General features: G+C 48.0%; 1 protein-coding gene across 1 annotated transcript in view; it reads right to left on the bottom strand.

Annotated features, from left to right (window-relative positions):
• Positions 1-334: 334 nt before the first annotated feature.
• LOC149332903 (uncharacterized) overlaps positions 335-12,073 on the bottom strand; it is a 36,481-nt gene continuing 24,742 nt past the window's right edge. The window contains exons 6-11 of the mRNA XM_089555914.1: positions 11,015-11,168; positions 8,785-8,906; positions 7,170-7,296; positions 2,894-3,061; positions 2,016-2,129; positions 335-540 (exon numbers count right to left, since the gene is read on the bottom strand). Of these exons, the coding sequence (XP_089412040.1) occupies positions 400-540; positions 2,016-2,129; positions 2,894-3,061; positions 7,170-7,296; positions 8,785-8,906; positions 11,015-11,168 (826 nt within the window). The 3' untranslated portion in view covers positions 335-399. The remainder of the gene's footprint in view (positions 541-2,015; positions 2,130-2,893; positions 3,062-7,169; positions 7,297-8,784; positions 8,907-11,014; positions 11,169-12,073) is intronic.

The raw sequence follows: 12,073 nt of genomic DNA, 5'->3' as shown, positions 1-12,073 counted from the left end.
CAGTGGAGAGTGCCAGAAGGCATAGGTTTTGAAAGGGGAAATGGAGCCTAGTTATTGTGAGAAAGTAGCTCAGTTTGTCGATGCAGCCATTGTCTTTTGTCTATTTTGAATCACCTTCATGGTTCCGCCTCCTACCCGCCTCCAGAAGAGTTTTCGCAGTGAAGGAGTCGCTGGGCATGTGCTTAACAAGCGGCGCACCACAAACGTTTGGTCTTTCAAGACAGCCGCGCTAACTAGCGTAAAATAGATTATTTGTCATAAGGCTAAGAGCAGAAGCCAGAAAAAGAAACTATAGCACTACGTGGCCAGAGACATTACAAACACAAACACACCATTGGCAGTCCGAAGTTTTATTCGGGCTCCCCACTTCGTATTAAAAACCCCCCTACCGAGCTGGGTTCAAGCCCCGAGCGCTGCCTTAATGGCTTTGAGTCGGGCGAACTTTCCCTTGCCGCAGATGTCCTTGTAGTCGTCCATTTCAACGTTGTACACCGCCAGACCGATGTAGTCATTCGGCATCACATTCAGCCTGGCCTTAGTCTGCAGACGGTAAGGATATGAGAGAGAATTAAACATTACTCTATGTATTACGAATTTCATTTCACTTTGGCTCCGCCCTGTTACGATCGTTTTCGTGCTGATTACTACCACCTCTCTGAGCCCTTTGGGGCCCTAGCTACACTGTCCATAACAATCATACCTCATTACGGCAACCTTTCCTGCGCTTCGTAATCTTTCACTCCAAGATTAGTGGCTATTTGACAAGATACATAGTTAAAATAACCTTGTTTCATCGCGAATGTGAGAAATATGGCAGCAGCGTATCATTTAAATGCTGAAATTATGTGTAGTTTTGAGTCTAGGCAACCTGGAATACTAGACTAATTCCACACGTAGTATGTGGAACCTTTTGCTTTCAGAAATTAACGCAGTGCTTTTCAGACCCGTGGAATGACAGGCATGAAAGCCATCTGGCCTACAGCGATTACCTGAAGGTCTCATGTAGCCAAGGCGGGCAAAGTGGAGCAATCATCATGTCGGAAAGTGTTTAGGCTCTACTTTACAAATACTTAGCAAGATGCTTTTGAAGACACAACCATTGCATTTAGACTTCCTTGCAAACAGCAGGCTGTCACAAAGTTAAGGACAGTCCTCAGACAACTCATGCTTGCTTGAAGGTACTTCTACGCTTGTTAATGCAATTCTATGCTTGTTAATGCAAACCACGTACCCAGTTCTTGTGGCCAAGCATTGTTATTTTATCTTATTTACTATACAATAACAAAGAGAGGCCAAGAGAAAATAAGAAAAATCCCGTTCCCCAATCAATGCAGCATCACTATCTGCTCGACAACCTGCACAACTTCTGTCGCGGTAATCGGCGTAGCAGGTGCTTAAGAGGGAGATAGTGTTCCTGGTTCTGCCTGCAGTTTCACATGTGGCGATTACTCTTGCCGCTTTGAACAAAATCATAAAGCAGAATTGTGGCTTCAAATGTTTCAGTGCTATTGCAACTACGTGAGCGGAAAACGTTAGTCGACAACAGACTTGAGCGATAGTCCACATTATTCAGATGTTCACCCATCTCGCTTGCTTCCTTCTCTCAGTTCATTGCGACTGTATGGCGATGAATTCCATTCTATTCGCTGTGAACCGGTAAATTAGCCTGGCAGCTCTCCTAATCTGGGACAGGAAAGCCTCCGTCCTAGCTTCCAGGCAGATATGTACAAGGTATTTTTTGTAATAAACAAATTGGAGCCTGTCTGAACCGGCTCCACATATTCGGAGCACTAAATGACAAGAATCGCGATGTCTGTTGTGTCTCACCGCAGTTTTCTAGCTGGTAGTGCTTACGCTTCTTGTCGTCTATGTTTCATTGCACCGTGTACTCTGAAGTGGGAAAATAGCTAATCTTTCCCTTCCATAACCACAGTGCTAAATCCCCCTTTTCGCCCCGTGCTACACAAGAACAAGCGATAGTGTTTTAAACCTTCAGCATAGCGCAGGTCGTTTACCTTCATTTTAAATGTGGCTGCCGAATCGAAGAGCGCGAGAAACTTCTTGTGCTCGTCAGCCGCATAGACCGTCTCTTCGTCAGCGACGTCCTTCTCGGTCTTCATCTTGCATACCTTCAAATAGGAAAGAACGGTTGCTGCTAATTAATCGTTTCATGTCCCGGCACTTAAGGGAATATCACATGCCTCCTGCTCACACAAGCTTTGCTTCAGACATCGTGATAGGCAACAACGTTCAATCCCCTGCGGAATGAAATAGTACTTAAAGGTGCAAGGTATAATGAAGCGTTCCTTATGACGACTCCTACAATTTCGTATATTGCCTTATACGAAAGCCATACGTACCTTCGGGAAAAATTGCAATTTAGAGAATGATGTTTCAGGTTATATAGAAAGCAAACAATAGCATGCCACAGTTATATTCACCATATCATTTTCTTGCCCTCGCATTACATATCCTGCTCATCCCTCTTATTTCTTCGTTATTTCGACCAGGACAATATTAACTCGCAGTTGTTCCCTGACTATCTTTGATCTCTTGCACTCTCGTCTTTTGAAACATGCCATTTTTTTTCCATAGCTCGTAACAAGTTTTTGCAGCATAGGTCAGCATGGCAAGAACACTTCTTTTATGCTTTACTTCTATGGATTCTAGTAAGCCGCCAACCATGACCTCAGGGTACGTGACAAACACTTTCTACCAACAGTTAAAGGTTTCCTGCATGACGATTTTTAGAGCCAGCATTCTGCACTGTGTGTATACGTCCTCGATCATCTCCGATTCTTGCATAGCGTTGCTCAGCAGGGCAGTGCCGTTCGTTAATGTAGGTAACTAGTAGTGCGCATACGCACGATTCCCGCTTCATCCACGCACTCACCGCCGCGTAATCCATGTCGAGGGTGCTCTCGGACATTTCTCGCGTTGACGCGTTCCATGTCGCGTTCATATGGTAGGTTCTCGCGTACATGGCAAAAGACAGCAGCACGTACCGTCCACGGCTAGCTATGTCCGTGAGCTCGTTCCTCAAGTCGTCTTTGATAAGGGCCTGAATAAAGAAGAGAGGAAGAGGAGCATTAGCGTATGAACAAGAAAAAAAGCCGAGTACCGAGCAGGTAAGTGGATTCACAGAACTGTGCACCTGTAATGAAGCCGAGGAAATATTTCAACAGAAAATAGAGAAATTTTGGCGTTCCCTGCTCATGGGCATGTGCCTGGATGTGGTGTTGCCCATCCGGTGGACAGCGAGAGATGGTTACATTTCATGGCCTAACCATGCACTACCGCTTAGGCAGGCTTCTATATCCACCCGTACATATTTCTCTAACTAAACCACAAGAGGCTGTGTGGAGGCAATTCCAAACCAACACTTTCCTCAACCCCACGATATATGCTCGCATATATCACCACTCATCGTTGTTTGCAGCTCTCGAATCCAGACCAGCGGGAGGCCGCATTGCTCAGTTCCGACTCGGACACACAGATCAGGGTTGTGACAAGAGCCCTAGAAGTCGCCGAACGCCACGGGCTAATGGCCACTTGATGGGACTCTTACCCCACACCATCTGCTACATTTGCCGGCGGAAATAAAGTTCACCCTCCTCCTCCTCCTCAGGTGCGAGGCCATTCGGTCAGCGTGCCTTTCCTTTCATGATCAATTCGTGAAATTTCCATTTTTCACTCCCACCTTCCTTCTTTCGTTTAGGGCGCGGTTAGGTGTCCACCAAAGCTGAGACAATTACTGCGCATTTTCTTTCCTCAAGAACAAATTTTCATTTAATATGAGGGTAAATTTTACCAAAAAAGGAACAAAGTTTCCAAGTGGACGGAATTTTAAAGGTGCTGCACAGAATAAGTGTCTGAAGTAGTCATCATCATCATCATATTCATCAGCCTGACTAGTGCTTCCACTGCAAAGCAAAGGCCTCTCCCATGCCTGTCCAACGTATCTGCGCAATCTTCTCAATCTCATCCGCTTACCTAATTTTCTGCCACCCCCTGCTACGCTTGAATTCTCTTGGAATCCACCCCGCTTCCATTAAAGGGACTATGCAAAAAATAATTGAGATTACGTAAAGCAAACAAGTGATCGGCATTCTATCACTCGTCACCCCAGCGCGGAAATGTTTAAGCTAGCATCAATATCAACGAAGATATAGACGACTAAAGTTACGCAGCCCCCCCCCCCCCCCCCCCCCCCTCAATTAATACACGCGGGGCACCAGAAAAAATATAGAAAACAGCTCTGGGATTGGGCTCCGCCCATGAACACGTCATTCATTGAAGTTCGGTGGGAGCATTTGCTGGCCAGCGAGGACGAGGAAGCGCAACAATTTCTTGTACGCCGAACCACGATGGCAGCAGTCAAGTGCGGCATTCTGGACCAAGGATCGACCACGGCACCCAGTGACCCGTAAGGGTCAAGAACACTAATTACCGGTCAAGAACACTTGAAATTTATCAGAAATAAAGTTTTTTCCATCCATCCATCTGGCTGTCGCACCAAGCACCCCAGCAGCAGCATCGGCAGAGTCTCTCCGGTCTCTCTCCGCCTCGGGCGGACGAAAAAGACACTGCAAGTGGCTCCAGAACTCCCGAATGAAAGAGGCGGCAGAGGTAAACGGAAACCATATGCGCGAAGGCAATGCCCTGATTCGCGCTTGCCCGAGGGGGTCGCGTGGCGGCACGAGCAGATGATTTTCACGGCTACCGGAAGGGTGCCCGTGACGTCGTGACTGCCGTGGTTCCTGGGAACGAGAGCGTGTAGTGGCCTGCCAACGTCACGGAACTAGTGACGTCTATTTTCATGATTTTAGTTTCAAAATAGGTGACTACGAGCACACCAATCGGCCCGCGAATTTTAAAGAAATTCAGGGGGGCACTTTGTTGAACTAAAGTTTAGTTTATGGGGTTTAACGTCCCAAAGCGACTAAGGCTATGAGAGACGCCGTAGTGGAGGGCTCCGGAAATTTCGACCACCTGGGGTTCTTTAACGTGCACTGACATCGCACAGTACACGGGCCTCTAGAATTTCTCCTCTAAAGAAATTCAACCGCCGCTGCCGGGATCGATCCCACGTCTTTCGGGTCAGCAGCCGAGCACTAAAGTGCGGTGAGGCGAAAGCCTTAAGCGCGGTGTTGTTGCTTGTGTCACTGATGTGTTGTTAAGATGTTAAGCTTCCCCTCTAAGAGTGAAACGCTGCCAGGGAGTCCACAGAACGCCATCGCCCGTTCGGTTCTACGCCCTGCTCGTCGGTAAATTGGTTTTTGAGAAAAGGAAGGAAGGAAGGAAAAACTTTATTTTACTCTAGTCCTTTTTCCTGCGGTTTGGGAGCACCTTCAGAGACGTTTTCTCCTTGATTTTACCCCCAGGAGTCTTCTCTGTCGAAGTCGTCCGCCTCTAATCAGTGGTCGGTTGCCCTCAGTCCAGGGCTCTGCTGGCCACTGCCGCCCGTTGAGCTCGCTGTACCAGACCTTCTTGGTCTTCACAGCGGTCGCTGGACAGCAGACTCTCCCAGTGCTCCGCACTCGGGTTTTGTATTTTGGGGACCACGTCTATCTTTTGGCAGGCCCATGTGATGTGATAGAGAGTAGGTTTTTCGTCGCACCAGGGACATTTGTCCGCGTATATGGTAGGGTGCATTTTGTTTAGTATATGTAGGTTTGGGAAAGAGCCTGTTTGTAATTGTCTCCAAGTGACAGCTTCCTCTCTGCTGAGAGATTTGTGCGGTGGGGGATACCGCAATCTTCTGCCTCTGTAGTTTTGTAGTATGGCCAAGTAATCCCTGGGTGCTGGCGCGAGTTCCGCGGGCTCATCGGATGCTCGGAAAGTAATGTATCCTCGAGCTATCCTGTCGGCCTCTTGGTTCCCTGCCACCCCCGTGTGCCCCGGTACCCACACAATTTTCTGTGGGATCTTGTCGCTTTGTTCTTCCTGGTTTTTAATTCTGTCGCTCGCTGCGAGGAGTATACGGAGCGCGTGACGACCTATCCTGCCATTCATGTAATTTCGGCAGGCTGTTTGAGAGTCGGTGAGTATTGTTAGCGACCGCCCGGTTCTATAGCCCTCCGCCACCGCTAGAGCAACGGCTACTTCCTCGGACTCTGCAGCTGTGCAGCCTCGGAGAAAAGGAAATTATCTGTCTCGCATACTTCAGTGGACACCTGAACCTCGCCGTAACGGGAACGGAGGAAGATGGGAGTGAACGAAGACACCGTAATCACTAGACGCGCCTTTGTTCATTCCAAACCATCGAGCTGGCATGGCGGAGTGGGTAGCATGCTCGTCTCGCACTCCGGAGACCGGGGTTCGATTCCCGAACTCGACCAATTTCCTACTCGGTTTTATTTATTAATCTTGTCTGACTAGAAAGATTAATTAGTATAATTGGTTAATTAACTAAACTCAGTCCATTTAACTGGTTGCATGGTTAGTAGCCAGAGTACAATTGACCTCATTTGAAATTCGCGCACTGTGACGTCACGACTATTTCGTCTGTCGACAACTCCTGCTCACAACGATGAGGCATTAAAGGCATCCGCCTTAAAACACGGTATTTAAAAATTTATATTAAATTGCCGCTCTGTTCCAAAGACTCGTACTTAGTGTGAATGCTTCTTAGCATTATTTCTAAGCATTTACAAAATTTACAAGCGACTTCTGATTGGTTGCATAGTCCCTTTAAGGACCAGCGATTATCTTGGCTTCGCATTACTCTTTATTCCAACTAGGATGTCGTTAACCGCGTTTGTTCCCTCACCCACTCTTCCCTCTTCCTGTCACTTAACGTTACATATATCATTTCTGAAACGGAATATTTCATATCTAATTGAGGGAATTTCTATCACGGCATGACACGTCATCCGGCTGGGAAGAATCCCACATGGCCGATATCATCCCGAGCCTTTAACTGCAATGCCCACTTCTCTTCTTTCACTCTCCACATCATCTCACACACAGCGTCGTTGAGGTGTCCACCGAAGGTCAGACGTTTACTGCGTCTTTCTTTTTGAAACAGCTATATTTTGTCTTCACACTCAGGAGAAACGTTTGAGCAAAACGAAGCAGAGCGTTAACACAGGAAAGTGCTTCACAGGAGGAAAATGGCGCAGAGGAAAACGAAGCACACACGGAAGTGCACAGACGCAGGTACTCACGAGGGAGAGGGCGCTGTGTTCGGACAGGTCGACTCCGTCCGGGTTGGGCGCCAGGGGCCAGCGGTCGCCATTGTCCGCGCTCTCCGTGTGCAGCTTGACAATGACCATGGTCAGTCCGGGGAAGTCGCTGGCAGAAAAGGCGGACATTAATGCAACACAATGCAGCGAGGTCGTGACCGGTGGAATCTTTTACATGACAATGCCTATAATTTTGCACGATCTCCTCATGCCCCGTATGGATTCGGTATGGAACGTAAGGAGTGTTTACGGACAGTGCGTACGGAAGATTCGAAATACGTGCGGACTCTGTACAACGTAATAACCATATGGAAATCACGTAGAAACCACTAGAAGAGGATACGAAAACCACACGAAAAATATTAGAGCCTTACGGGTTCCAGTCATGTCAGGTTCCACCGAGTATGCGAATACACTCGTAGCATAATTCAGTTTATATGGGTAGAGGCCTAAGTTGTCTCCAAAACCTGGAGGCGCCTCTCAAATTCACTTCAGCTCATCTTTTTATGTTAGTTTATTCTGAGGGCACGAGATTTCGGTATTATTTGGTGCAGATAGATGCATCCCCTAGCAACCGTCTCGTTACGCAATACAGATTTTTTTTGTTTGCCAGACCTACCTTGCTCATATTTGCAATATGATAGTCTAAATAAACAACCTACTGTGCGTCGAGCCTGCTCTTGTATTGAGTCATACGCTGAGATTTTAGCACCGTTTTGCTTTGGACGAGAATGTCACCTGAAGCTAGTGAGGCTTTCATTGCCGTTCCTTGAGCCTAATTCCTCCCTGTCCAATGCTCAGAACTTAGCTCGGATTAGACAACCTGTAACAATCTTACAAGCTGTTTCTCGGGTAAACAGGTTGGTCGCGGTCACTGCAAACCCATAATGCAATGAACCATACCATGCGAAGCGACGTGCTACGTGTTATCGAAACGCTGAGAGGAGACAAACTTGGTTAAAGCACGATCGCTTTGATCCGGTGGCACGCTGTTCACAACACCACACACAAGCATGGGAGACCTTGCGGCTCTTACACAGGCACCGAATTTATGGTTCCGTAAGGCAGCAGCACGCAATGCTGTTGACTACATCGAGGACAGCAAGCGAATCGAACTCGACCAAGCATGTGCTGTTTATGGTTTATGGTTTATGGGGTTTAACGTCCCAAAGCGACTAAGGCTATGAGAGACGCCGTAGTGGAGGGCTCCGGAAATTTCGACCACCTGGTAAACAGGCTGGTCGCGGTCACGGCAAACCCATAATGCAATGAACCATACTATGCGAAGCGACGTGCTACGTGTTATCGAAACGCTGAGAGCGAAACGCAATGGAATGGAGCACGCTTCTGGACATCGATACCTTGACAATTTGTTAGTTAACCGGGTTCTTTTTGCGTTTGCTAGTTCATTTTTCCCTTTGAAACACTGTTTCTTTTTCTTTTGCGCTACTCCCAAAACTAACGTGTTAACATGAAGGTTAACTTCCACGGTAACTGGGAGTCTAGAGGCGTGCAAAAAATACCGGTTGTGACGCTTAACGCCGTTATCATCACCTGTGGTCTGTGATTCGCCACAACAGCAGAGATATTCGCTCACCGAGGAGCTCGCTTTGCTACGTCCAGAATCTTGTCCGCTTTGGAGCCGTCTCGGAGAGAGATGCCCAGGGCGCAGTGATACTGCCGGTCGGATGACTTTGTCTGCAGGAAGTCGGCCACAATCTGCACAGTCCACGCACAGGAGGTCATAAATGTAGACTGGAATCGACATAGCAAAAACTTTTGCTGTTCGTCATAGCGGTCATGTGCCTATTGACAAGACTTGTTCGGCAGTCCTTGCCTATAGCTGTCGAGCAAAGCAAACGCTGCTGAGGGCATAGATAACCCTCCGGAGGACATTTTCCTCTTGCTTATATACATTGAAGTGGCAACGAAAATTTTTTAGTAAGGACCGACAAACACACACACACACTCTTGACTTGAGGAAAATTGACATCAAGTCAAACATCATTGGCGAGTCGCGTAGAAACCATACCATGGGAATGAAATTTTGTGCAGAGAGGTTTACCGGCTTAGCCCATGATTAAGGTAAAGTTGTATAGTTTTGGTTTAGGTATATAGTCTTGCATTCTGCCATAGAACCAACCTTAGTTTCTCCTATCCTCCACCCTCGTCATAACCTCCATTCCTATAGCCACCCTTTGGGTTCTCATCGCACTGGCGTTCCGGTTGCGCATTCATCCGTTCTCGTCATAACCTCCCAAACCACTCTGGCAATCGTCACCCACAGCCTCTCTTTCCCCTTCCTTCGCTTCCTCTATGGATGGCGACAGCGACTTTCCTGTCTCTACTTTGCCACTTGACAACCTTGGTGGGCACCTGCAAAGCACTATTAAATTAGTTAAGTAGTTATTGAAAGAGCTTACTGTTGGTGTTGTAGACTTCACGGTAGATTGTAGAGCTAACTGCCCAAACTAAAGCTACTCCAGCCGTCGCTGCAAATAAAAACTGCTCTGAAAACGTGGATGTCACAAAACCGCGAACAATATTGAGAGCATGAGTACTGGTTTCACGTAGAGTAACGCCATTTGACGATGCAGACGTTTATGGCAGCATCTTCACACGTGTGTTGCGGACAGGAGAATGCCAACCACACTTCGGCGGTGAGACTTCTGACGCTTGATTTTAATTTTCATGCACGTAAACACCGCTTGCGCGCTCGTGTAGCAGGTTAATTTTCGTTATGCACCGCGAGTAGAGAGTGGGACAGCCAGAACATGCTCTTTATTACTGTGTCCGCGACCATACGTCTTCGTGGACTGACCACCAGGAGAGGAAGCCTGAAGCGTACGAGGGTTACAACGGTAGAAACGAGACATCAGAAAAAGCAGGATGAGATTTTCAACGGCAATTTCGTCCACTTACAGACTCTCACGTCGAGAATCACGCCAATCTCACTAGACTGGCTACGATTACTAATAAAAGCCCGGAGCTGTGCTTCAAAGCGTACACTGCCAAACTCAACAAATATGCACGCGATAAGATCAAGCTTTCCAGTTGAAGAGCGCCCCTCCTTTAGCGGCAGCTGCCCACACTGTAGTGCAGTGTCTTCTGACACTTATCACATGGTGTGGGCCTGCCCCTCCAACCCCGCTATTCCCCCATCCCCAACCCAACCCGGGAGGACTGGGAGGCGACCCTGCTCGGCTGCCACGACTTACAGGCCCAACAAGCCTTGGTCGGGCGCGCCCGGGCGGCGGCAACCACCACTGGGGTCCCATACTAGGGACCTCCACCTAGTGTTTGTAAGGATCGGTCCCTTACGGGCTGATCGAAACATACCTCCTGCTCATTCGTAATAAATGTTTTGACCACCACCCGCAGCGAGAAGCAAGCCAGCCTTTTTTAGGAATGATTGTGGCGCGCCAGCTTTGATCATATATTTGGTGTGATCATATGCCGCGACATGCCATGATCGCTGAAGCTGTCACTGACAGCATCGATATTAAATTCACAATACGAGTGGCTCAAGCGCAGGCATGACTTCCAGTGAATTTAGCCGGCCGAGGCCACGTAGTCGCTGCAAATTCTGTAACCTCATCGGCCAGCCTAACTGCACTGATTTAACTGAACACTGGCTGTCTGGGTTCAGCATCACATGCTCTTATCGTCCACTCGCGTTTGTTCAACACACTCGTGGCAGCACGCGTAGTACATCCAATGTGTGCACCGCACAACTACTACCCTGCTGAATTGTGAGAGTGGCAGTTACGCGGCGTTTGGACATACCTTCCACCAGCCAGTAGTGGGGACAAGGCTTGTGCACTCACCTTCAGGTATTGCAGGTCTGCGCCCTTTAAGTCATCGTAATCCTCGGCGTTCTCGACGTTGAGCATACCAAAGTGAACCAGTCGAGCGCTGAACAGCTTGTCCAGGGACGAGGTCAGCTCGGACTCCTTGTCTTTCACAGCATCAGCGATGGACCTGCGAAAGACGAGCGTATTAGCGGTGGTGCCGGGCCTTAAAAATTATCTGCGCAGCAGAAGAAGGTGGTGTTAGTACGCACCACGTAAGAGCCACGCGGAATGGCACTAGGGCACGAGAAGAGAGACGTCGTCCCGCTGGTACTGCACCGAATCAAGGATTCTGTGCACCTGGGCCAACTCATGCTATGACAAATTATTGACAAGCCACGCCTACCCACGGACATGACTTGAGTAGCCGTCAGTTCCTACTGACTTTCGTAAATCAACAACACCACTATACGATGCCTTCGGGGCACCCAAAACATCCCTGAGTTCCCGCTGGAAAGCTAATGCTGCAAGACACCGGGTTGTGTAACACCTTGGTTCCTTACGTCTCAGCATTCCTAGGCCTTGGAAACACCCTAATGTGACCACAAAGAACGCTGCCGACTGATAAAAAGCTAAATCGCCTAGCCCAACCCGGGCTCCATTGACTTGGCACTGCATCCTCCCTCGTGGTATGGCATGATCGACAGCTGTCTAAAATCTAGAATCTGAAGATAGCATCACTTGTAGAACACCTGTGTGTGTACATCGGGAATTTCATTAACAAAAAAAAAGAGCAGCTTGCCTTTCTTACTAACGCACAGTAATCGCGTACATGTATTCTTGCTATTTTTTGTATCGAATTGTTATTTCACGCATTTATATGTGATACTGCTGTCATTTTAGTGTTTCAGGACACGCATAAAGCATTTCCGGTTTTCACACAATAAACCAGTCGGAAGTGAAGCTTGTTCGTGTTATTCTTTGCGTCCCTGTCGTTCGTGGGGTTCAAAATAGGCATACCTTTACCAACTAGCCTGATCTGCCACACAGATAAACCAGAGCTACGTCACCCTGTTGTGCTTCAATGGTTACCCG

This window comes from Amblyomma mixtum, chromosome 8 (genome assembly GCF_055824585.1).
Source record: "Amblyomma mixtum isolate Tamu chromosome 8, ASM5582458v1, whole genome shotgun sequence".
NCBI lineage: Eukaryota > Metazoa > Arthropoda > Arachnida > Ixodida > Ixodidae > Amblyomma > Amblyomma mixtum.
This window is presented reverse-complemented; position numbering and strand designations above follow the sequence as displayed.